Source organism: Sorex araneus, chromosome 9, assembly GCF_027595985.1.
Source record: "Sorex araneus isolate mSorAra2 chromosome 9, mSorAra2.pri, whole genome shotgun sequence".
Lineage (NCBI taxonomy): Eukaryota > Metazoa > Chordata > Mammalia > Eulipotyphla > Soricidae > Sorex > Sorex araneus.
The window spans coordinates 4,879,719-4,902,694 of record NC_073310.1 but is presented as its reverse complement, the minus strand read 5'-3'; the positions used below and the strand labels follow the sequence as shown (position 1 = coordinate 4,902,694).

The following is a 22,976-nucleotide window of genomic DNA, read 5'->3' as shown; positions in this document are numbered from 1 at the left end:
TATTTATTTTTGCAAGGATTTTCTAACTGGGAAAAAATAAACTCCAAAATTTCACAGATAGGAGGCTGGAGCAATAGCATATAGCAATAGCAATAGCAATAGCAGGTAGGACGTTTGCCTTGCACGAGGCTGACCCGGGTTCGATCCCCAGCATCCCATATGGTCTCCTGAGCACCACCAGGGGTAATTCCTGAGTGCAGAGCCAGGAGTAACCCCTGTGCATCGCCGGGTATGACTCAAAAAGCCAAAAAAAAAAAAAAATTCACAGATAGGGGCCGGAGTGATACTACAGTGGGTAGGGCATTTGCCTTGCATGTGGCCAACCCTGGTTCAATCCCCGGCATCCCATAGGGTCCCCCTAGCACTTTCAGGAGTAATTCCTCAGTGCAGAGCCAGGAGTCACCCCTGACCATCACCAGGTGTGACCCAAAAAGGGGAAAAAAATTTCACAAATAACTTACAGAATTGTAGATTTTTAGGAGCAGATTAGAATAAACTTAATGAATCAAGCGATTAGTTCAGAATTAAGAAGATTTCTCATAAAAATGACTGGGATGGAACAAACGTTTTGAAAAGTAAAATGACTTCTATTTCTAGGTATTTATGTAAGAGAAAAGAAAGTGTAGGTTATTATAATGACTCAGTGTCAAGTCACTGTTGAATAGATACACAAATTGTGGTAAAACCATACAACCAAATCCTACTCAGTAATTAAAAGGAGCAAAACGAGAATGAATCTCAGAATACTAATGCTGTGTAAAGCAATTCAGCTTCACCCAAAAACATATAGGATTTTTTTGTATAAAACCGGTTAGTTCAGGGGCCAGAGCATTAGTACAGCAAGTAGGGTGCTTATCTTGCACGAGGCCACTCAGGTTCAATCCCAGGCTCTCTGAGCCCCACCAAGAGTGATCCCTGAGCCCCGCTGGGGATAGCTCTACCAAAAAACAAAACAAAAGCTGGAAAGTACAGACTAACTTCAAGTGACAGAAAAAGAAATTATCGGGCTGGAGCGATAGCACAGTGGGTAGGGCGTCTGCCTTGCACGAGGCCGACCCGGGTTCAATTCCCAGCATCCCATATGGTCCCCCGAGCACTGCCATGAGTAATTCCTGAGTGCATGAGCCAGCAGTAACCCCTGTGCATCGCCGGGTGTGACCCAAAAAAAACAAAAAAAGAAAAAGGAAAAGAAATTATCGTCTAGAGGAAGAACCTTCTTGGTTATATACACATGACCAAAATATCAAGTTGTTTGCTTCAGCAATGTACAGGTTAGGGCTGGGAGTGTGGCTTAGCCCTGGAGCACCTGCCTTGTGTAAGAAGCTCTGGGTTCCATCCCTGACGTTGCAGAAAAGAGGAAAGTGCGATTTGTCACATGTCACTTCATCTGAGTAAATCAGTGACAGCGCTGATCAGAAAGGGATGAGTTTTGGGTCTCCCTAGAGCAGTGATGAGATGGTGTGCCTGTGCTGCTGGCTACCAGGGGTCATCGCCACGTGTAACTACTGAGCCCTTACAACATGTAAAGAACTGAATTTTAAATTTAACTACTTTTGTATGCAGTTGACATGACCACAGTCGACTAGAGAGTGGGTAGTGGAGATCTGAAGGCAAGTGAGAGTTCCGCAGCAGCCCAGTTGAAGTGCTCGGAGTTTGTCTTACGTGACCTGAGCTGTGGCTTCCTTGAGTGGTCAGGTCCAGTCACTGTCACTGTCACTGTCATCCCGTTGCTCATCGATTTGTTCGAGCGGCCACCAGTAACATCTCTCATTGTGAGACTTTCTGTTACTGTTGTTGCATATCCAATACGCCACAGGTAGCTTGCCAGGCTCTGCAGGTCCAGTAGATTTTTTTTTTTTAATTGAATCACCATGAGATAGACCATTACAAAGCTGTTCATGATTGGGTTTTTCAGTCGTACAATGTTTCAATACCCATCTCTCCACCAGTGTACATTTCCCACCAGCAGTGTCCCCAGTTTCCCTCCCACCAATCCCCAGCATGCCTCTGTGGCAGGCACTTTTCTTCTTTCTCTCTTTTTTTTGTGTATTATGGTTTGCAGTACAGGTACTAAGAGGTCATCGTGTTTGTTTCAGGGTGTTCAGTACTTTAAACAGGAAGGTACAGCTGGAGTAGCTTTCTTTTTTTTTTTTACTGGGTGCCAGCTTTGGGATGTGGATGTGACTGCAGGGCTTCCAGAAATACAGGGAGGTGGAGGGAGGTAGCCCATCCGAACCCTGAGAAAGCCTGGAGTTTCAGTCACAAAACCTGCCTGCCTGAATTTTCTTTTCTTTTCTTTTTTTTTTTTTCTTTTTGGGTCACACCCGGTGATGCTCAGGGGTTCCTCCTGGCTCTGCACTCAGGAATTACTCCTGGCGGTTCTCAGGGGACCATATGGGATGCCGGGGATTGAACCCGGGTTGGCCGCGTGCAAGGCAGATGCCCTACCCGCTATACTATCGCTCCAGCCCCAATTTTTGTTTTTTTTTAAATTTTACAGTTTATGTGTTTTAGTTTTCCTTTTCCTGTTCGTAAGTCACTCTCTCTTTGTTCTCAGAATGTTGGAAGAGAAGGAAGAGCCAGGTTTCCTCACGGGCTTAAAGATCCCCGCTCCCTGGGCCGCCGGGAAGACGGTGGAGACCGTGCACCCCGTCAGAGACAACTATAAGTTCAAGGAGACCGTCCACATCCCAGGCGCGCGCTGCCTGTACCTGAGGTTCGACAGCAGGTGCTCCTCGCAGTATGACTACGACAAAGTAAGCACGAGCTGTTCTTAGAGCTCCTCTGAGACGCCGGCTCCTCAATGCTTCTTCTGTTTCTTTGCTGCCGACTTATTTCCGTATGCAGATCTCTCAGGAGAACTTGCCTAAGCTAATTCCCTGGAGGGTAGTGACTGGGGCGTTAAGGAGACAGCGTCTCTGCAGGCTGCGGCCGTGGTCTGAACGCTCTGTTGAACGGGAGTCCCAGAAGACGCTCCTTTCCTCTCTGCCTCCCTCCCGCCTCTCCTCTCTGCTGGGAATTCCTGCCGATGGCTGAATCCATTGTCTAGAAAGGTCTGACTGTTGAACTCTTGGGGCTTCTCATGTATCTTTTGGGAGAAGGTGACTTTCAGAAGAATTTCTGATCTGTAAGAACCTAGGTTTATATTTAGTTAAATTACTATTTTTTTCCTTTTTTTGCCATTACCTCAGGGCCCGCACTGATTTTGAGGAAGTGTAGTTTTCTACCTAGTGGCTTAATAATTAAATATAAAAGAAGCGGCTGGAAACAGTGCAGGGCTTTAGGGCATGTCTAGCATTCAGCAGACCACGATTGGGTTCCGGCACCCCTGGGTGGCACCGTGAGGCCCTGCGGTATCACATCTCTCGGCTCCACATTGAACTACTAGTCAACCGGGCCCGGAATTGCTGCGCACCTTGTGGTGGGGGCTCTCTCCCCTTCAGAAAAGTAAAAGGATCAAGGATTGAAGTGTTCTTTAAAAGAAAAATTTTTTTATTATCAGATTGTAATCATCATATTTAGCATATGGGGAAAGGCTAATGAATTTATGTAGCATATAAAAGAACCAAAGAATAATCTGTTAGCTTTGAAAAAACAAGACTTTTAAAATGTAGATGGTTGTCTTTATTCTTTGAACTGTATAATGGCAAGTCATCTTACTTCCCGTCACAGGATACTTCTAGCCTAAAAATAGAGGTACTTCTGTTTTCACACTATGAAGGGTTAACTGGGTCTTCTGTGGCATAGTGAGGCATCCTGAGCAAGCGCTGGGATCCTCTTCCTGTTATCTTTTAGAATAGCGACGGTTCCCAGGTGGGCCGGAGAGATAGTCCAGCAGGTAAGGCGCTTGCCTCGCATGCGGCTGACCTGAGTTTGATTTCTGGCTCCACGTATGGCCCCCTAAGCACAGAGCCAGGAGTGATCCCTGAGCACTGAGCCAGGAGTAAGCCCTGTGCACAGTTGCATGTGACCAAAAAAATAAACACTGAGCAAAAGAAGACTACTTCTAAAACTCATCTTGTCTAGAAGCAAGAAAATGTAGGTGTTTTGGGGACGGGGTGTGCTTTCAAAGACTGCCTCCTGGCATCGGTGTCATCCCCTTAAGAGTTTGCAGCATTGGGTACCCCATTTCCCACATTCTGGTGATACGACTGTTACATAGAAGTGGGACAGGTTGTCATTTTAGTTGGTTTCATTTTGTTTCTCCATTTAAAAAAAAAATACAGAAACCAGTATTTCACACCTTTCCAAGTTTGTTGATCCCCACCCGCAGCAGACTCTAGTGTTAATTGTGGCTGCAGAGAGGCTGACCACCTGGGCCAAAGTGACCCTTTTCCAGTGCTCCTTCACTGGTGTCAGCAAAAGGGTAAGGAGTCACAGAAGGGCCAGTGTCGGGAGCGACCAGTACAGCTTTAGGGTCTGAACCGAGCCCCACACCATGCAGTGAGCGGCAGCCAGGAAGACAGGATTGGCTAGTTATGCAAACTTTCTTCTTCCTCAGAAAGTCTCTGAATGTCAAATAACCTCTCGATGTTTCTCCTGGATGCTGGAAAATTGGGCATTTGAATCTGAATGAGTAGCTTTTATTCAAGTATTGATACATGACAACTGACCCAAGAAGCAGCAGCTTCCTTTCTAGCCCAGATTTATGTCTTTCTTTTCTACCACTTTCTTTTCTACCATTAACCAACATTCTGAGATATCTGGCTTATTTTCAATGTGTTGCATTAAAAAAAAAATTCTTGGTTTATCAAGTTTTGGAGTTTGGGAGCTTTTATTTTGTTGTGGGGCTAGATAATGACCATCTACCCACCTGTATTTGCTCTTATTCTTATTAATCTGGGGGAGGCTTTAAGGGGCAGTCTACCTGTTAATGAGTTAGAGATCATTCATTAGGATTAAAATTGCTATTAAAATACATGTGTAGTAGTTGAGCATGACTTTTAGCGTCTGGTCCCCTAACCAATTAAATGATGGTAATATGTAAAATATGTTTTGATCTCAATTATGTTATTACTTTTGGGCTTCCCCATCAGTAGTAGTAACTGCATCCAGGCTTAAAACAGTTCACTGGAGCATCAGAACTATTAGTTAAATGTATTGACCCCAGTACCTGTTTAGGAATGTATTTTTTAAACAAACTCTTCTTTGCAGCCTTTTTATTTGTAGATGTTGTTTTTGTTTTTCTTTTACAGTCTAACAGTCTATTTTCTGTTTTGAAGTTGGTGATATACGCGGGGCCTAACACAAACAGTAGGAAGGTTGCTGAGTATGGAGGCAACACTCTGGGATATGGCAGCCGTAGTGTCTTAGGAACTGGTTGGCCGAAAGACTTGGTGAAGGTATGGTATCCGCCTCTGCCTAGACGAGAAAACCAACTCCCATTCCGCGCAGGCTCAAGTATTAACTGTAATTCCCAAGCAGAGTGTCTCGGGGGTGACTCTTGAGCTGGGGCTGACCTTGCTAGACTCGTAGATGTGATCTGCTTCATTCATAGCGGCCTTCTTAGCACTTCTAGGGGGGTCAGACCCCTGTCCAGTCTAGAACTTGTGTCCATTTCATAAGTTACCCTGTGCACTGAGGTGGTCACAGCACTTGTGTCACTGCTCCCTGCTTCCTCCTTTGCTAGGTTCCTGGAGGAGGGGTGTCCGAGCACCACAGGGCCACCTAGGTTCTTATCAAAGTGATTCATCAGGCATTTGTAGCAAAAATAGCGATTCATTCTCACTGATGAAATTTGGGCCATGTTTTTTGCTCATTGCAACCTGAATATCTCGGCCGTCTTTTCCTGAGCCTTTATTTTACATATATTGTTGATTCAGCCATAGAGAGGCTAACTACCGAGGCATAGTCCAGATGCGTACAAACTTGGATCAGCATAACCAGGAAGTGTTCTCTAATGTCCCACATTTTGTCTCTCACTCATGGCATTACCTCGACAGCACAGAGCCTGCCTTCCAGCTCTGAGTGTTCCTCAAGAGTGTTGGCACTTTTAGGGCTGGAGCGATAGCACAGCGGGTAGGGCGATTGCCTTGCACGCGGCCAACCCGGGTTCGAATCCCAGCATCCGATATGGTCCCCTGAGCACCGCCAGGGTAATTCCTGAGCGCAGAGCCAGGAGTAACCCCTGTGCATCGCCGGGTGTGACCCAAAAAGCAAAAAAAAAGAGTGTTGGCACTTTCCTCCTTCTGGGCACAGCGAGGTGGCCAAGCGCAGAGGGGGAGGGAAGGACGCGCAGAAACCTAAGGAATGTATTGAAATTGTGCTCCAGATTTGATTCATCTTTCCTCTCATCCTGCCCTTGGGCAGTCACAGCCCCGTCCACAGATGCCTTCTCCCCCAAACTACCTGTCAGGAGAGAGCCCTGAAGATTGGCGTCTGAGCGAGAGGGGGTAGCAGTTAAGTCGAAAAGCAAGAGAGAAAAGGAGTGAAATAGTGTTATGCTCCCTTGGAAAGGGAATTTCTGAAAATCACTGCCCTCCTGAAAATTGTGTGTCTTGTTTTCTCCCCTTAAATTTGAAGGTGGAAGGAGATACCGTTACCTTCTCCTTCGAAATGAGAAGCGGCCGCGAGCACAACACTCCCGATAAAGCCATGTGGGGCTTTGCCTGCACCGTTCGCGCTCAGGTACTTGACGTTAACCACCGCTCTGGCCATAGCGTACCTTCCCTGTGCGCTTTGGTTTACGTGCTGTTTGCCTTGGAAGTAGGGCAAAATGAGAGCAACTGTTTTATCCACCTCTTCCATTTGGTGGTAATGGATTGTTGGTAGTAAGTTGTGGCCTTAGGGGATAAAGGTAGTTGTGGTCTGTAATCAGTGCAGGAGCCTGGGATGAATCCGTTTGTTGGCCCTTTATCCTCAACACCTGGGGGGTGACCTGCCGCCAGCTGATGCTTAATACGAGCGGGCACTTGGATTCTGGATTTTAATAGTAGGATCAGGTGATTTCCCTTCTGTTCCCACTGGCGTGTCCCACTGTCGGAGTCCGCTTGAGCCGTTGTTTCCTACTCTGCTCGTAGGTTTAGCCCACTGTGCCCGTTCCTTGCTCTCCCCACCACCCCATCCCAGGTATCTCTGTAAATTCGTTCTTGTCCCATTTTGGAATGGAGAAAGTGAAAGAGTAGTGAGAGTTCTAGCCCTTCCAGGTCCTGATTTATGAACACATTTTAGACAAAGAGGCTTCTTAATTTTAAGTGAGCGGAGGCTGTGCGCTGGGATTGCCTGCCAGGATGGAAGCTCCATTGGGGCAGGGATCTCTGTTTTGTCCTCTGCCGTATCTCAGGCATCCGGAAGTGTGTCTGGAGCACTGAAGGAAGAGTCCTTGGAAAACTCTAGGGGACTCCTGGCCCCTGTGTGTGCCTATTAGCATGGTTTTCGATGTGAAGTCTGCTGGGCTCTTCTCTCTCCAGAGTTCTGGTGACCCTTGACTCTGGGGTCATCCCAGTGCCACCACCTGTCTCTGCTGTGGGGCTCTGTCCCTCTGTGCCGGGGACTGACGCAGGCCTCTCCCCTGTGTGCTGCAGGAGTCCTCGGAGGATGTGTCGGGAGGCCTGCCCTTCCTGGTGGACCTGGCCTTGGGGCTGTCTGTGTTAGCTTGTTCCATGCTCAGAATCCTCTACAACGGCCCCGAAGTCACCAAAGAGGAAGAGGCCTGCCAGGAGCTGTTGCGGTCCAAACTCTTACAGAGGTAACAGGCGCAGCCCAGGCTAGTTCTGTTCACAAAAGGAAAAAGGATTTTTTGTGAAAAAACATTTCCAGTACATTTCCCAGCAGATGGTGCTTCCTGTCTGACACTGTGTCAGGGTCACTGTGTCTAGGAAAGAAGAAGGAGTTTGCACCAGAGTGCCTCTGGCCCTTACTTTACAAAATCCACAGCTAGAGCCTTGAATTGCGTAAGCTTTTTCCATTCCAAATATTGTGGAATGAAATTAAAGAATTCCCAGAAGGATGCCGAGGGGATGGTCCCTGTGGATGCACAGGCCGCCCCCACCAGAACCCCAGGTTCAGTTCCAGCATCATGAGGTCCCCTGAGCACCATTAGGATGACTCTGCGCCAGGAGTAACCTCTGGACACTGCTGGGTTTGGGCCCCAAACAACATCAAATAAGAATCCTGCCGGGGCTGGAGACATCAGACAGAGGGGAGTGTGTGGGGCTTGCTAAAAGCCGACCAAGGCCCGATCCCAGCATCCCATATAGTACCCCAGCCCACCAGGAGTAATTCCTGAGTGCAGAGCCAGGAGTAACTCCTAAGCACCCCTAGATATATCCCATGTGTTCTTCCCTGCCAAAAAAAGCATCTCCCCCCAACATCAGTAAAGCAAACAGCAGGAGTGTTTGTGTAGGATCTAGGTGGGAGGTGGGGATGTTGCGGGGAGGGGGGCATGGTATTAGTCGTCCATTCTTTTACCTTTTCTGTCTATTTAAAAGTTTTCATTTGGGGCTGGAGAGATAGCACAGCGGGTAGGGCGTTTGCCTTGCACGCGGCCGACCCGGGTTCAAATCCCAGCATCCCATATGGTCCCCTGAGCATGGCCAGGGGTAATTCCTGAGTGCAGAGCCCTGTGTATTGCCAGGTGTGACCCAAAAAAAGCAAAAAAAAAAAAAAAAAAAAAAAAAGTTTTCATTTAAGGAATGTCGGGGAGAAGGTAGATTCCCCAAAATGTATGCTCATTTTTCTCTTTCTTTCTTTCTTTCTTTCTTTCTTTCTTTCTTTCTTTCTTTCTTTCTTTCTTTCTTTCTTTCTTTCTTTCTTTCTTTCTTTCTTTCTTTCTTTCTTTCTTTCTTTCTTTTTGGCTTTTTGGGTCACACCCAGCATGCTCAGGGGTAACTCCTGGCTCTACACTCAGGAATTACTCCTGGTGGTGCTGGGGGACCATATGGGATGCCGGGGATCGAACCTGGGTCCGCCACATGCAAGGCAAACGCCCTCCCCGCTGTGCTATCACTCCGGCCCCATGCTCATTTTTCTTTAGCCTCTGGAGGTTTGATGAGCAAATCCTTAGCACATGAGGTTGTTTCACGTGCAGGATCTGTCCGAAGACCTCCAGTAGCTTTCCGGATAGGGAAGTAAAGAATTCCCTTTGCGTCTGCACAGGTGCCAGTGGCAGGTGGAGGCCAATGGTGTGATCTCACCCGCCCTTACTCCAAGCCCGTCCCCGCTGCCTCTGACCATCGAGGAAGACCGAGAGTTCACCTACCCCTCTGACGTGCTGGCCCCTCCCACCGGGAACTACTTCGACCTGCCCCGCATCCGGCTGCCTCCGGGAATCATGATAAAGCTCAGGGAAATTTCTGGGCGAGCCAGACCTCAGTTCAGACCAAGTATAAAGTATGTCGTTATGTAGCCTTTTATTTTTCCCACCGAAATCCCTCAGAGTCTCAGGCCCACGAAAGCACAGGGGACAAACGTGTGTGTTTCTCACTGGCCACCGGAAGCCATTATGTCTTTATTATATAGCCTATGAATTATGTTAGAAATATTCATATGGCCTTGGGAAAGAAAAATTGTTCCCACCCCTGTTCCATGGAGTTTTAAGATAGTTTTTTGTTTGGATACTTAGAGGAGAGGGCGTTAACCTAGGATGTGAATAAAGGTTTGCAGTTGCATACTTTAAGTATGATGGTCTTACTTAAAGTCTGTTTTGCAGGCCTCTGTTGTTTTTCTGAAACAAGACGGGGGAAAAAAAAACTAAAGAATCGATGAAATTTATAATGAAAATAAACAAGATCACAGTGATTCGATTTTAAAAATTTAAATAAAGAAGCAAGCACCATTGTTTCTAGCTCAGTATCCAATGTCCACAAAATTCCGTAAGCCACAATACTGCATAAATTAATTGGCAGCTAAGTAGTTCTAAAGATCATATTTTTGACCTAGACTTATTATAGTTCTAGTATGAAACTTATTATAGTTCTAGTATGAGACTTATTATAGTTCTAGTATGACACTGTCAAAATATACAGGTCATAGAAAATGAAGTCTCATTTTCAGCTTTATCAACCATTGTCAATTTTATCAGTTAATAAATTATTGACAACTAGATTTCAAAGTTATCATAATATAATTGGGGAGTTAACTCAAAGGGCTAGTGTGTTTGTTCTGTGTAGGGCGCGAGGGTCCACGTTAATTCTCTGGCAAGGCCTGATCCCCTGAGTACCACTGGGACTGACCCCCAAAGCAAGGAAAATCCCGTGAGCACTGTGGGTTGTGGGCCCCAAAACAAAAGTCATGCCTTCTTAATGTAATAGAGAGGGTGAAATAAATACAAACATGGTTGTGTCTTGTTTTGGGGCCACCACTGGTGGTGCTTAGGGGCTGCTTCTCACAGAGTGCCGGGCAGCTGCTCCTGGCAGAACTCAGGGACCCGTGCAGTGCCAGGAATGAGCTCAGGCCCCCCTCATGCAGAGCGGGTGCTCATCCCTCTGAGCTGTCCGTCCGGCCTTTGTGGTATATCGAATGCATAGCTTGCATTCCCCAACTTGTGAAGCGCTTAACGCTTTCCCAGGAGCGAGAGCGTGCCTAGAGCTGACTGGTTTCCATTGACCTCGCAGAGAAGTAATTCAGCCCGATGTGATGGAAGAGATGGTGGTGTCATGCGTTATTAAGCACTTGAACTTGGTTGACGCACTCCAGTCCCTAATAAATTTCCAGTATCAGGAAGAACATGCTGAGGAATATGATTTGTTATGTAAAATTATGGGCGAGACCTTTAAGAAGCTCAATGCCATGGAGAGACAGCTGCAGGTACGTGAAAATGAAAACATTTTCTTTCCCCTTGGAGCGTTCCACCAGTTTCCTCTCCAGAAATTTAATGAAATTTAAATGTGATCTGAATTTTTTATTTTTAAAAAACATTATTATAGTGAAAGTTTACATAGTTGCACGTGGTTTGTTTTATCTGTTTTTTTTTTTTAATGTTTACACATTGTTCTGATATGTCTATTAGAGTGTTGCAGAATTGGAACAGAAATGGCAAAGTGAGGTTGACGAGGCCATTCAGGGGAAACTGGAGAACAACATGCCTTTCTTCTATGATTACCACTTTAATGAGGTGAGCGAACAGTCTGACTTATCAGGCTTTGTGATTGATGAACAGAGCAAAAGTGTATGCCACTTGCATAGAGATAAATGTCACTTCTTAATATGTGTGTACTTCCTTCAGTATCCATTCCTTGAAGGGATCAAGTGGAATTGACTAGACCAACAGGCCAATATTAAACTGAGTAAATTGCTGATGAAGTTGTTTAATTAATAAGTTTTTTGTTTGGGGTGGGGTTTTTTGTGGGGGAAAGTGCAACTAGCGGTACTCAGGGCTTACTCCTGACTCGGTGCTCAGGGCTTACTCCTGGTCATGCTCAGGGGATCATTTGTGGTGCCAGGGATTAAACCAGGGGTGGCCGCATTCGAGGCAAGGGCCTTAACTATCTCTTTGGCCCCAATAAGTTCTTTTTTGTGTGTGTGTGTTCCTTGTCATCGTTGTTTGGTGTTTGAGATTGAATCCAGAGCTCCATATTGATGAAGCTGTGCTCTGCCAGTGAGCCACGCTCATGGCTCCTGATTGTTAGTTTTATAAAGACATGGTCATCATTACCAAATTTTGTTTTCAGTTTTAAAATACGAGAGTCCTAAGCACTCAAGAGAACTTCAGAAAATAGCCATTGCCATTTTCAGTCATTAAAATAGCTAGCAATGGTCTATTTCTGACATCGAAATAGGGCTCCAATGTGGTGGGTTTTCCCCAGAAAATGTTTCTTTTAACATGTGAAGTAAAAACTTGTTTTGCAAATCCAGTATACCATCTTTTCTTGATTTTTCCTTCTTTAGAACAAAATGAAAGAACTAGAACTTTTGTGTTCAATGAAGGAAGTCTCCTTTGATGGAAATGATCTTGAAAACATGGTCCTCTCACTGAGGTTAGTGATGTTAATAACAGTGTGGAGCAAAGTTTCACCGGGAAGCTCAAAGCAATGCAATAATAGCCTAGCCAGCAGGTGTCTGCGAGAATATCACAGTCACTCAGCATCAGAGTGGGAGCTCACTGGAAATTTTCATTTTCATCTCAAAAAAGTAGCATAGGCATCTGAAACTGGACCAAGAACAAAATTGGCCACAGTTTAAAAAACATGGCAAAAGAAAAAAAAAAAAAAAGACATTGCAAGGGGGTTGTGAGCTATGATTACCAGGTTAGTTTGTTTAGTTTGTTTTTAGTTTCGAATTCCAAACTTCTGCCTGGTTCTCTCTCTTCTTATACATATTGTAATTCTAAGCAGTTGTTCCTGGTAAGCTGGAGAACAACGAAATGCGTATCAGCCTTTCTCGACAGGGAGAAGTTCCTGCAGGAAGTGAACTCTCTTACTCACAAGCTCTCTCACCCCCTGGGGAAAACGAAGACGCTAGTGAAGAGTTTAATGAACCGAGCCGAGCTCTTGCTGCATGTGACCATCGCGGCCCAGTCTGGCCTCACGAGAAGCATCTCTGGGACCCCCGCAGAAACTCCAGGTACGGCTGAAAGCCGGCTGTCCAGGGCCTCTGCAGTCATCTGTTCATGAAATAAGCACCAGCTACCGTTTACTTTTTTTTGTTTGCCTTGCATGAAGCCGACCCAGGTTCGATTCCTCTGCCCCTCTCAGAGAGCCTGGCAAATTGCCGAAAGTATCCCGCCCGCACAGCAGAGCCTGGCAAGCTACCCGTGGCGTATTTGACTGCCAGAACAGTAACAACAGTCTCACAATGGAGATGTTACTGGTGCCCGCTCAAGCAAATCGATGAACAGCGGGATAACAGTGCTACAGTGCTATTTAATATTTGGGTTTGGGGGGCATAACTGGCAGTGCTCAGGGCTTACTCCTTGCTCTGTGCTCAGGGATCAATTCTGCTGGGCTCAGGGCACCCTGTAGGATTCCAGGGATCAAACATAGCTTGGCCAGGTGCAAGGCAAGAGTTCTCCTGCTGTACTTTCTCCTCAGCATCAGTTACTGTTTAAAAGATAGTTCTAGAAAGGAAAAGAAAATTCACCATATTTTATTGTGCATTTTGCTTTTTCCAGCCAAGAAATGCTTGTCATTTAATTCCTGTGCTGTGTGACTCAGCTGAACACCAGGCACTTTGTTGCCTACCACGGCAGTTTTTCTTGGATATATATGTAAAGACTATTTCCATGGCCAGGGAAAATGGGCTGGGTGAACTGGTCAGTGGTTGGAATCAACCACCAAGTGTGTGTGGGGGGGGGGCGGAGGGCAGGTAAGATAGAGAAGGGGCCAGTATGGCAATAATTGCTGGAAACAATCAATGTGGACAAAAACAGTGTTAAAAGTAGCTGAAGTGTTTGATGGTCGGAGGGATCACTCGGGAGGGGGCGGTGTGCTGAGAGTCGACTCAGGACCGGACACCATGGCCTCTCAGTGTCGTTACTGCAAGCCATGATGCCCGAAGTAGAGAGTAAGAAGGAAGGTGTCTGCCACAGAGGCAGGGGGTGGCATGGGGTGGGCTGGGGGAAGGATCTGGGGACATTGGTGGTGGAAAATGCACACTGGGGGAGGGATGGGTGCTCGATCATTGTATGACTGAAACTCAATCATGAAAGCTTTGTAATAGCTCATGGTGATTCAGTTTTAAAAAAAAGTTAAAAATTAAAATAAAAGTACGTGAAGAGATAGACCTGATAACCTTTCAGGATCTGCACTGCAAATCACAATGCCCAAAAGGACGGGGGGTTGGGGGGAGGAAGGGCAGGCTGTAGGGAATGGTGACGGGAGGGAACCTGGGGACAGTGGTGCTGGGAAACGTGCACTGGGGAGGGTGGGTGTTGGGACACTGCATGACTGAAACCCAACCATGAATAGCTTTGCAGTCATCTATCTCACAGTGATTCAATAAAATCTTTACAAACGGGGGAGGGGGGGCAGAGAGACAAAAGCCATCTCTGGGAGGGAATAGGATGAACTTGAATTTTTTTTTTTCCCTTGGGCGAGGTATCTGACTGAGTGACTCAGCAGTAGACACTCGCCTCGCATGTTTGAAGCAGCTCAGGGTTCAATCCCCAGTATCACCTCCCCACCAAAAACACCCAATTTTTTTTTCCTGTTTTGGCCTGCTTTTTAGAATGCTTATATTAACACGGATTTCCATAACATATAAAATTAATTTTTATTCCTCTCTATGGAAACCTGATTTAGCAAAAAATGTTTTTTTATGTTTCCAACTAAAGTTTTTAAAGTTAAAAAAATATTGGGGCCGGAGCAATAGTATAGTTGTTAGGACATTTGCCATGCATGTGGCTGACCTGGGTTAAGTCCCTGACACCCCATGTGGTCCCATGAGCCCACTAGGACTGACCGCTGAGCACAGAGCTAGGAGTGACTCCTGAACACAGCCGGATGTGAACCAAACCCCTCCACCAAAAAAAAAAAAAAAAGAAAGAAAAAGAGGTCTAGGGTCTGGAGAGATAGTAAAGGCGATAAGGCACTTGCCTTGCATACGTCTGTTCCTTTTTTTTTTTAATTAATATTTTTTTTGGCTTTTTGGGTCACACCCAGCGATGCTCAGGGGTTCCTCCTTGGTCTGCACTCAGGAATTACTCCTGTCGGTGCTTGGGGGACTATATGAGATGCAGGGGATCAAACCTGGGTTGGATGCGTGCAAGGCAAACGCCTTACCCGCTGTGCTATGGCTCCAGCCTGCAACTGACCATTTTGATCCCCATGTGGTCCCCCAGGCTCTGACAGGAGTGATCCCTGAGTATTACTGGTTAAAGCCCCCATCCCCCCACCCCGCCCCCAAAGCTATTAGTCTAAAAAACACTCCGTGTGGAGAGATAGTCCAGTGGGCGGGCCCAGCAAGCGGTTTGCGTGTCTTTGGCCTGGGTTCAGCCCCATCTGACGCAGTCCCCTGAGCACTAGCAGGCGTGACCCCAAACAGCCCCCAGGAAGGCAGGCTGCTTGGAGACCAGAGCCCCGCTAACACCCCCTGTCCGCAGAGCTGGCAGCCTTTCCGTTCCTTGCAGCTTGTAAGTCAGCCTCGGAAACCAAGGTGATCTCGCACGCCGTGCGGCAGCCCGTCTTCCTCCGCAGCATGTCGGCGCCCTCCGACCTGGAAATGATTGGGAACGAAGATCTGGAATTTACTAGAGCAAATCAGAGGTAGGTGGCGGATGGCCCGGGGTGGCCTCCCGCGTGCCGCTGGACGCCCCGTGAGAAGGTTCTGGCCGTGCCCCTCTCTGTGCAGGAGGCGCCACGGGACCAGCCACCGCAGCAGCTCCTTTACGCTCCTGCAGTCGTTGGCCATCGAGGACAGCAGGGACAAGCCCACGTACAGCGTCCTGCTCGGGCAGCTGTTCGCCTTCATCGGCACCAGCCCGGACCAAGCGGTACGTCACGCCCTGCTGCCTATGGGGAGCGGCACCGAGCCGAGAGCCCGAGAGAGAGGCGGGAGTCAGCCGCCCCCTCCCTGTGCCTTGCAGGTGTCCAGCAGCAGCTTCCTGTTGGCCGCACAGACGAGGTGGCGCCGGGGAAACACGCGCAAACAGGCCCTGGTGCACATGCGGGAACTGCTCACGGCCGCCGTGCGCGTCGGGGGAGTGACGCACCTCGTGGGCCCAGTGACCATGGTCCTGCAGGGCGGCCCCAGGTCAGTCATCTCAGCTCTCACACTGCCATCTGGGGTGGGGAAAGGCCGTTCTCAAGGGTGTTCTTGGGGCCAGTGCAGGCAGTGGCATGCTGAAGTTTCCCCTGGTAGGCTGTTTTGTCTTTATTAAAATAGTGCACTGGGGGCCAGTGGAGAGAGCGTTTGCCTTGCATGCCGCCAACCCGCGTTCAGTCCCGGCACCCCATAGGGTTCCCCATTGCCACTGCCTGGAGTGATTCCTGAGTGCAGAGCCAGGAGGAAGCTCTGAGTATTGCTTGGCATGGCACAAAAACAAAAAAATATTTTAAAGTGCAATATTTTGCACAAAGTCAATGTATATAACTGACAGTAAAGTTATCTTACTCATTTTTCCCCCTAAATTCCACTGAATCCAGTAACATTTTATTATATTTACTATGCATAAAAGCTATTTAACTTCTTATATACATAAATGTGTATTTGTGGATTTTTTACTAAATTATATTATGTATGGCTGACTGTAATCAAATCAAAATATCTTGTATATATCTTCAATACTTATAGATCTGCTTTATAATTGTATTATTGACATATAATCTTTTGAAATCTCAAATACAGTAATTTATTTTTTGTGTATTTGTGAAATGACCACAGTAAGTCCAGTTACCATCGATAGCACAGTGGGCAGGGTGTTTGCCTTGCACTCGGCCGACCCGGGTTCAATTCCTCTGCCCCTCTCGGAGAGCCCGGCAAGCTACCGAGAGTATCTCGCCCACACAGTAGAGCCTGGCAAGCTACCTGTGGCGTATTTGATATGACAAAAACAGTAACAAGTTTCACAATGGAGACGTTACTGGTGCCCGCTTGAGCAAATCGATGAGAAACGGGATGACAGTGAGACAGTGACAGTGACCTTAGGGAGTCATGGGTTTAGGGCTGGAGAGAGCACAGTGGGTAAGGTGCTTGCCTTGCATGTGGCCAATGCAGGTTCAATCTCCAGCGTCCTATATGGTCCCCTGAGCACCTTCAGGAGTGATCCCTGAGTGGAGAGCCAGGAGTAACCCGAACATTGAGCTACCCCATCCTGTTGACCAGAAATTGCCAGTGTAGCCCCCAGCTCCCCCCAAGTACTGTTTGGGAAGCTCTCCTGCTCCTCAATTTATAAAATGTTCTGTTCCACATTCTCCTGTGGCCCTGCTGTTTGGGCAACACTGTCTCATAAGGAGATTCCAGGGCCAGAGGGACAGTGTAGCGGGTAGCACGCTTGCCTTGTACACGGCTGATCCAGGTTCCATCCCCAGCACCCCAGAGGGTCCCCTGAGCCTGCCAAGAGTGATCCCTGAGCACTAGCCAGGAACAAGCCCTGAGCACCGCCAAGGTGTGACGTTAAAACAAAAAGAAGATTCCTTTCCCAGAAGGTTCTGGGTTCCTCTTGGGAGTCTTGAAGAGCTCTCCTCCCCCCATTCATTCTGACTCGCGTTATTGTCGGGGTTCAAGAAGCCTGAGCTCTGCTTCTGTTCCTAGGATCGAAGAGCTGACCTGTGGCGGCATGGTCGAGCAAGTGCAGGAGGCCTTCGGCGAGACCATGACCTCTGTGGTGTCTCTGTGCGCACGCTACCCCATCGCCTGTGCCAACAGCATCGGCCTCCTGTGCACCATCCCCTACACCAGGTACGCGCCGCGCGGGCTCGCCCTGCGGGAGTTACTGCAGGAAACTGAGACCATTCTCCGAGTATCCCATACGGACTCTTCAAGGAACCAGTGACATTCGAACTAGGCTGTGTGCCTCCGAGGCCCCTGAGCTTACTACGTCATTTCATGATTGAGTTCTGCACCATCAGAAGTTTCATTCGGGGTGGGATTGGAGTGACAGTGAAGAGGTGTTCTTTTTTTTTTAAATTTTATTTTTTATTGAATCACTGTGAGATACAGTTACAAAGTTTTCATATTTGATCCACCACCATACCCCCCCTCCCACTCCCCTCTGCCTGAGTGGCAGACATTTTTCACTTTACACTTTCCTTACTTTGATTGCATTCAATTTTCAACAGGAATCTCACTATCATTATTTGGAGGTTTTCCTCCAATAGTCAGACACGGTGAATGGCATCAATAGATTGTATGTTTTCATTTTGACAATGAAGAGGTTTTAGGGGAAGGGAAGGGGCCGCCCCTCAAGCCCAGTTCTCCTGCGAACACGCCACTCGCTTGTCTTAATGTTTCTTTGCTCGCCTGTTCCCATCTGAAGAAGCCTGTGCTCGCTCTCAAACATGTACTTCTCTTTCTCTCTCCCGTCACAGCTTGCTCAGAAAACCTATCTTGTTTGCAAAAAATAAGTAAAGGGAAGGAGATGGTCCCTAGGAAATGACCACGTGCTTGGCAGTCTTTCTCTCTAAGTCTCCTGATTTGAAGATATTCATGAGGTCATTTCCACCTCTCCTTTCTGTTGTGATGGTGACCAGAGATTGCAGCTTCCCTGTGCTCGCTGGGGGTTGCACACCTGGCTATGGTACTCACACACATGGCCACAGTGCTCACACACATGACTGCGGTGTTCACACACAATCTGCCATGCTCACACATGACTGCAGTGCTCACACATATGGCTGCGATGCTCACACAGCTGTAGTGCTTGCTGGGGGCGTCTTACACGCATTTGTTTCAAAACATCAAATCAGAGATCTTTATTGTGCCAGGGACCCCAGTGGCACCTCAAAAATTTGAAGTAAAAAGTAGGGGCTAGAGATAGTACATCAGGTAAAGCGCTTGCCTTCCACCCTCCACACCCCATATGTGAGCCAGAAGTGACCCCTGAGCACAGAAGCAGGAGTCAACCTTGGCACAGCTGGGTTGTGGCCCAGAAACTAAAACCAACCCAACCCCAAACAAACGTTATGTTAGAACCAGGGCGATGGCTCAGGAGGCTGGAGCAAATGCTTGCGTGCTGGTACCGACCCTCGACCCCCAGTCTCCATCGAGTCAAGCACCTCTTGGCGCCTGGAGCACAGCCAGGAGCAGTGCCCCCACCCTTGTCAGAGCAGGCATCACACCGGGAGTGACCCCCCCAAGCACTGCAGGCATGACCCCAAAAACAGAACAAGAAAAATGTGTGTGTGTTCTAGAGTGTGAACAGAGGTAGAGCAGCAGGTTGCTTTTCCCTTGGGTAATGTGATTCTCATGTTGAGAGCGACCAGGAGGGGGGGAGTGACAGTTCCTCCATGCAACCCTTTCTGCCGGGCCCAGGAGTGAAGAGAAGTGCCTGGTGCGGAGTGGCCTCGTCCAGCTCATGGACCGACTGTGCAGCCTGAGCAGCCAGACCGAGTCGAGCTCCAGTGAGAAGCAAACCAAGAAGCAGAAGGTGGCCACCATGGCCTGGGCCGCCTTCCAGGTGCTCGCCAATCGCTGTGTGGAGTGGGAGAAAGAAGAAGGTAAGGGCGGCCGTTTCGTTTCCTAGAGCTCCTTATTGCTTCTGTTGATGTGTGTGTTACGGGAAGTTCTGTGCCTGGTGGGGAAAAGAAAGGCATATGCAGTTGTGTACAGCGAGTCAGTGTTTCACGTGGGTCTCTTTATCATACATGGTTCTGTGAAAATTAACAGCTCCGTTACGGACATTGAACAGCATCCTAGAGTATGGTGCAAAGGGAAATAAGCTAGACGAGGAGACAAACGCTGTGGAACTCTGGTAGCACCCAGAGCTGACTAACTGAACGGTTTCGGCCTTTCTCACCCGCAAATTGACACTGGTCTGCAGACCACCCGTTTAAATGGAAAACCACTGCTTTAAATGGAATATTCAGCCTTTTCCCGCCTGCAGCCTGTCACTGAAAACCACTGGTAATAGAGCCAGAGAGTAGAACAATGTTGGAAATTAAGGTGGGCAGGTCAAGGTGTGAAACAGAGGTGTTAGTCAAGGGGTACAGTTTAATCTGGGGCCCAGATGTGGCTCAGTTGTATGGCGCCGGTGTGGCACCCATGAGGTGGGAGTTAAATCCCTGATCCCTGGCACTGCGTTCCCGCCCCGCTCCCCCCTGCCCAGGAGCACCCAGGATTGGTCTCAGGGGGCTTTTCTCTTTAAAACGAATGTCTTCCTTTGCCTTTTCAGGCACGTTGTTTTCTAGATAAGACCTGGTAGGTTGGCTAGTGCAATACCGAGACAATTAGAGAGAACCCTGCCTTGGCAGAGAGTCCCGGAGACCAAGCGGGAGGCCTGGGCGAGCGGGCTGGCCGGCTCACTGCGCTCTTCCTTTCCCTTCGCCCAAGGAGGCTCCACAGAAGCCGTGCACTCGGGCCTGGCGCGGCAGGTGTCCAGCCTCCTCACGAACCACCTGGCCCGGGCCACAGAGTGCTGCGGCAACCAGGCGGCCGGCAACGATGCCCTCCAGGATGTCCTTAGTCTGCTCAACGACCTCTCGAGGTATGGAGGCGCTTCGCGGCCGTGGGAGGAGGTGACGGTGAACATTGGGGTTCCTTTGGTGGGCGCTTGTCAAGGCCGACTCACATCCTCCGGTCTGAAGAGAAGTGGGCCGGGCTAAAGCCGTCCAGGGGATACAGAGCAGGTCGGGGCTAAAGGCGTCCACGTGATACCGACGGGGTCCGTGCTAAAGCCGTCCTTGGGATACAGATGGGGTCGGGGCTAAAGCCGGCCAATGCATTTAGAGAGGGGTCGAAGCTAAAGCCGTCCATGGCATTTAGAGAGGGGTCAAGAATGAAGCTGAGCAAAGTCTTTAACTCCCTAATGTATTACTGAAGTGGACATGTACATCATACCTCATTATAAAATGATCCTCTGGATCTGGAGAGAGATTATAAGGGTCAGGCACTTGCCCAGCATGTGGCCAGCCCTGGTTTGATCCCTGGGACTGCACATGTGACCCCATCCCCATCTATTCTTGATTTTAATTCCTTGCTGATAAGATCTGTTGGCCTGTAGGGTTGGTGGCGAGCACTCTGATCCTCATTATAGCAGGATTAAGGAATAGTGACTCCTTCTCATGCCAGGCCTTTGAAAGGAAACATGTAGGAAAGTTATTTGTTTGGGGAGGCGGGTTGGTCTACACCTGACAGTACTTGGTACTTAGTCCTGGCTCTGTGCTCAGGGATCACTCCAGGAGACCATATGCGATGCCAGCAATCAAACCCGGGTGACCGGCCTACAAGACAAGTGCCTCAGCCCTTGGGGCTGCTCTCCAGCCCCGTCACTCGCGTTGTGTCCTGTTTCCTGTCCCTCCCCAGGAGTCACATCGGGAAAGCCATCCTGAGCCAGCCGGCTTGTGTGTCCAAACTGCTGTCGCTGCTGCTTGACCAGCGGCCGTCCCCAAAGCTGGTGCTCATCATCCTGCAGCTGTGCCGGGCGGCGCTCCCGCTGATGAGTGTGGAGGACTGCGGGAACGTGGAGCTGCCCCCCTGGAGCTACTCCGTCCCCTCCCTCAACAGCGAGCCGGAGGACCCCAGCGACCCGGCCTCCAAGATCGCCTCGCTGCTGCTCGCCAAGCTGGCGGACTACGTGGTCCCAGGTGAGCAGCCCTGGGGGCGCAGGCTGGGCCACAGGTCTGCCGGGACCTGTGACGAGGGGTGGAGGGGAGGGCGGGGACGACAGAGTAGAGAAGATTCCAGAATCAGTGTTGATTTTGCTGGGTTTTGTTGGGGCGTTGGTGTGCTGCATGAACAACACTGCGATGTTTCTGTTTGCTTCAAGGATGTCAGACAGTCCTTTCTCCGACGGCTTCTGAGCCTGACACCACCCTGACAAAATCCAGCCCCAAGAATTCCTTGAAAGGGGATAAAGACCCGGGAGAGGAGAGTGAAGCGGTGGACGGCAAGCTCTCCATCTTCATCCACAAGCGGGAAGACCAGTCATCCCATGAGGTTCTCCAGCCATTGCTGAGGTGAGAGGTGGCCGTGGAGCTGTTTGTCCCGGGGGCCGTGCCACGTAAGCCCCTTCATGCATCAGCTGACGTTGCCACTTCACGGCACCGGGGGAGTTCCCTCTTCCTCTGGGCCTGTTATACATGCACACGGACGAAGGCAGCGTTGAAACTGAGACACAATGGGGGCTGGAGTGATAGCACAGCGGGTAGGGCGTTTGCCTTGCACTCAGCCGACCCGGGTTCAAATCCCAGCATCCTATATGGTCCCCTGAGCACCGCCAGGGTTGATTCCTGAGTGCATGAGCCAGGAGTGACCCCTGAGCATTGCTAGGTGTGACCCAAAAAGCAAAAAAAAAAAAAAAAATGCACAGCGGCCACTCAACACCTTTATTGCAAACCACAACAGCTAATTAGAGAGAGAGAACAGAAGGGAATGCCCTGCCACAGTGGCAGGGTGGGTTGGGGGGGAGATGGGATTGGGGAGGGTGGGAGGGACGCTGGGTTTACGGGTGGTGGAGAATGGGCACTGGTGAAGGAATGGGTTCCCGAACTTTGTATGAGGGAAGTATAAGCACAAAAGTGTATAAATCTGTAACTGTACCCTCACGGTGATTCTCTAATTAAAAATAAATAAATTATTAAAAAAAAAAAAAAGAAAAGAAAAGAAACCGAGACACAGGCCTCTCAGTCGCAGGATCCGAGCTCTTAAAAGATAGGCAGCGGGTTCTACATGCGGGGGCAAGTCCAGTGTTTGATCTGTGATGAGGAACACTAGAGTTTGGCCTCAGTATATTCATGGATACCGTTGACCGACAGGAGACGGAAGCAAAGCTTCCTCGCTGTAGGGTCAGAGAGAAAACGCAGTGGTCTGGAACAAAAGGGGCTCCGCATGGTCCCCCGAACACTCACAGGCATGGCCCCCAAAACAAAACAGGGAAAAAGCAGAACAAAATCAGCTTCAGTTCACTGAAGTGTGAGTCATTTGGTGAGGTAAAATACAATTACTGTCTCGGGATTACAGTGGGATGTAGGATAACAGGGGGCCCTGCACCAGTCTGAGCCTCGGGCTCTGCCTGCAGTTCCCGCTCGGCCCGACTCTCGAGCACAGAGATGGGAACCCTGCCCGCTGTGGCCCCAACACTTGGAGTCACTCCCTCAATGCCTCCCGTGTGCCCGCCTTCCCTGTATCCCAGGCTCAGTTTGTCTCCTGTTTAGCACTTTGGTTTTCATTTGGGAGGGGACCCCCTTGGGGCTCAGGAGTCACAGCAGTGCCGGGGATGAACCCAGGACCCTGTGCGTCCCAGGCTTGCGCCAGTCACTTATCTCCACAGCCCCATTTCTTTTTCTTTTTTTTTTTGCTTTTTGGGTCACACCTGGCGATGCACAGGGGTTACTCCTGGCTCTGCACTCAGGAATTACTCCTGGCGGTGCTCAGGGGATCATATGGGATGCTGGGATTCGAACCCGGGTTGGCTGCGTGCAAGGCAAACGCCCTACCCGCTGTGC

At 48.9% G+C, this 22,976-nt stretch overlaps 1 protein-coding gene across 7 annotated transcripts in view; it reads left to right on the top strand.

Moving 5' to 3' along the window:
* Positions 1 to 22,976, top strand: part of HECTD4 (HECT domain E3 ubiquitin protein ligase 4) — a 158,912-nt gene that overhangs the window by 86,112 nt on the left and 49,824 nt on the right. For 3 of the 7 annotated variants that reach the window (XM_055147408.1, XM_055147407.1, XM_055147405.1), the window contains exons 21-37: positions 2,558 to 2,756; positions 5,196 to 5,342; positions 6,523 to 6,627; positions 7,524 to 7,687; positions 9,097 to 9,330; positions 10,554 to 10,746; positions 10,949 to 11,053; positions 11,827 to 11,915; positions 12,326 to 12,501; positions 15,005 to 15,140; positions 15,199 to 15,367; positions 15,461 to 15,627; positions 17,128 to 17,274; positions 18,847 to 19,031; positions 19,864 to 20,017; positions 20,836 to 21,116; positions 21,299 to 21,488. In XM_055147408.1, coding sequence (XP_055003383.1) covers positions 2,558 to 2,756; positions 5,196 to 5,342; positions 6,523 to 6,627; positions 7,524 to 7,687; positions 9,097 to 9,330; positions 10,554 to 10,746; positions 10,949 to 11,053; positions 11,827 to 11,915; positions 12,326 to 12,501; positions 15,005 to 15,140; positions 15,199 to 15,367; positions 15,461 to 15,627; positions 17,128 to 17,274; positions 18,847 to 19,031; positions 19,864 to 20,017; positions 20,836 to 21,116; positions 21,299 to 21,488 — 2,841 coding nt within the window. The remainder of the gene's footprint in view (positions 1 to 2,557; positions 2,757 to 5,195; positions 5,343 to 6,522; positions 6,628 to 7,523; positions 7,688 to 9,096; positions 9,331 to 10,553; positions 10,747 to 10,948; positions 11,054 to 11,826; positions 11,916 to 12,325; positions 12,502 to 15,004; positions 15,141 to 15,198; positions 15,368 to 15,460; positions 15,628 to 17,127; positions 17,275 to 18,846; positions 19,032 to 19,863; positions 20,018 to 20,835; positions 21,117 to 21,298; positions 21,489 to 22,976) is intronic. The other 4 variants (XM_055147412.1, XM_055147411.1, XM_055147410.1 and 1 more) reach the window with 3 other exon arrangements.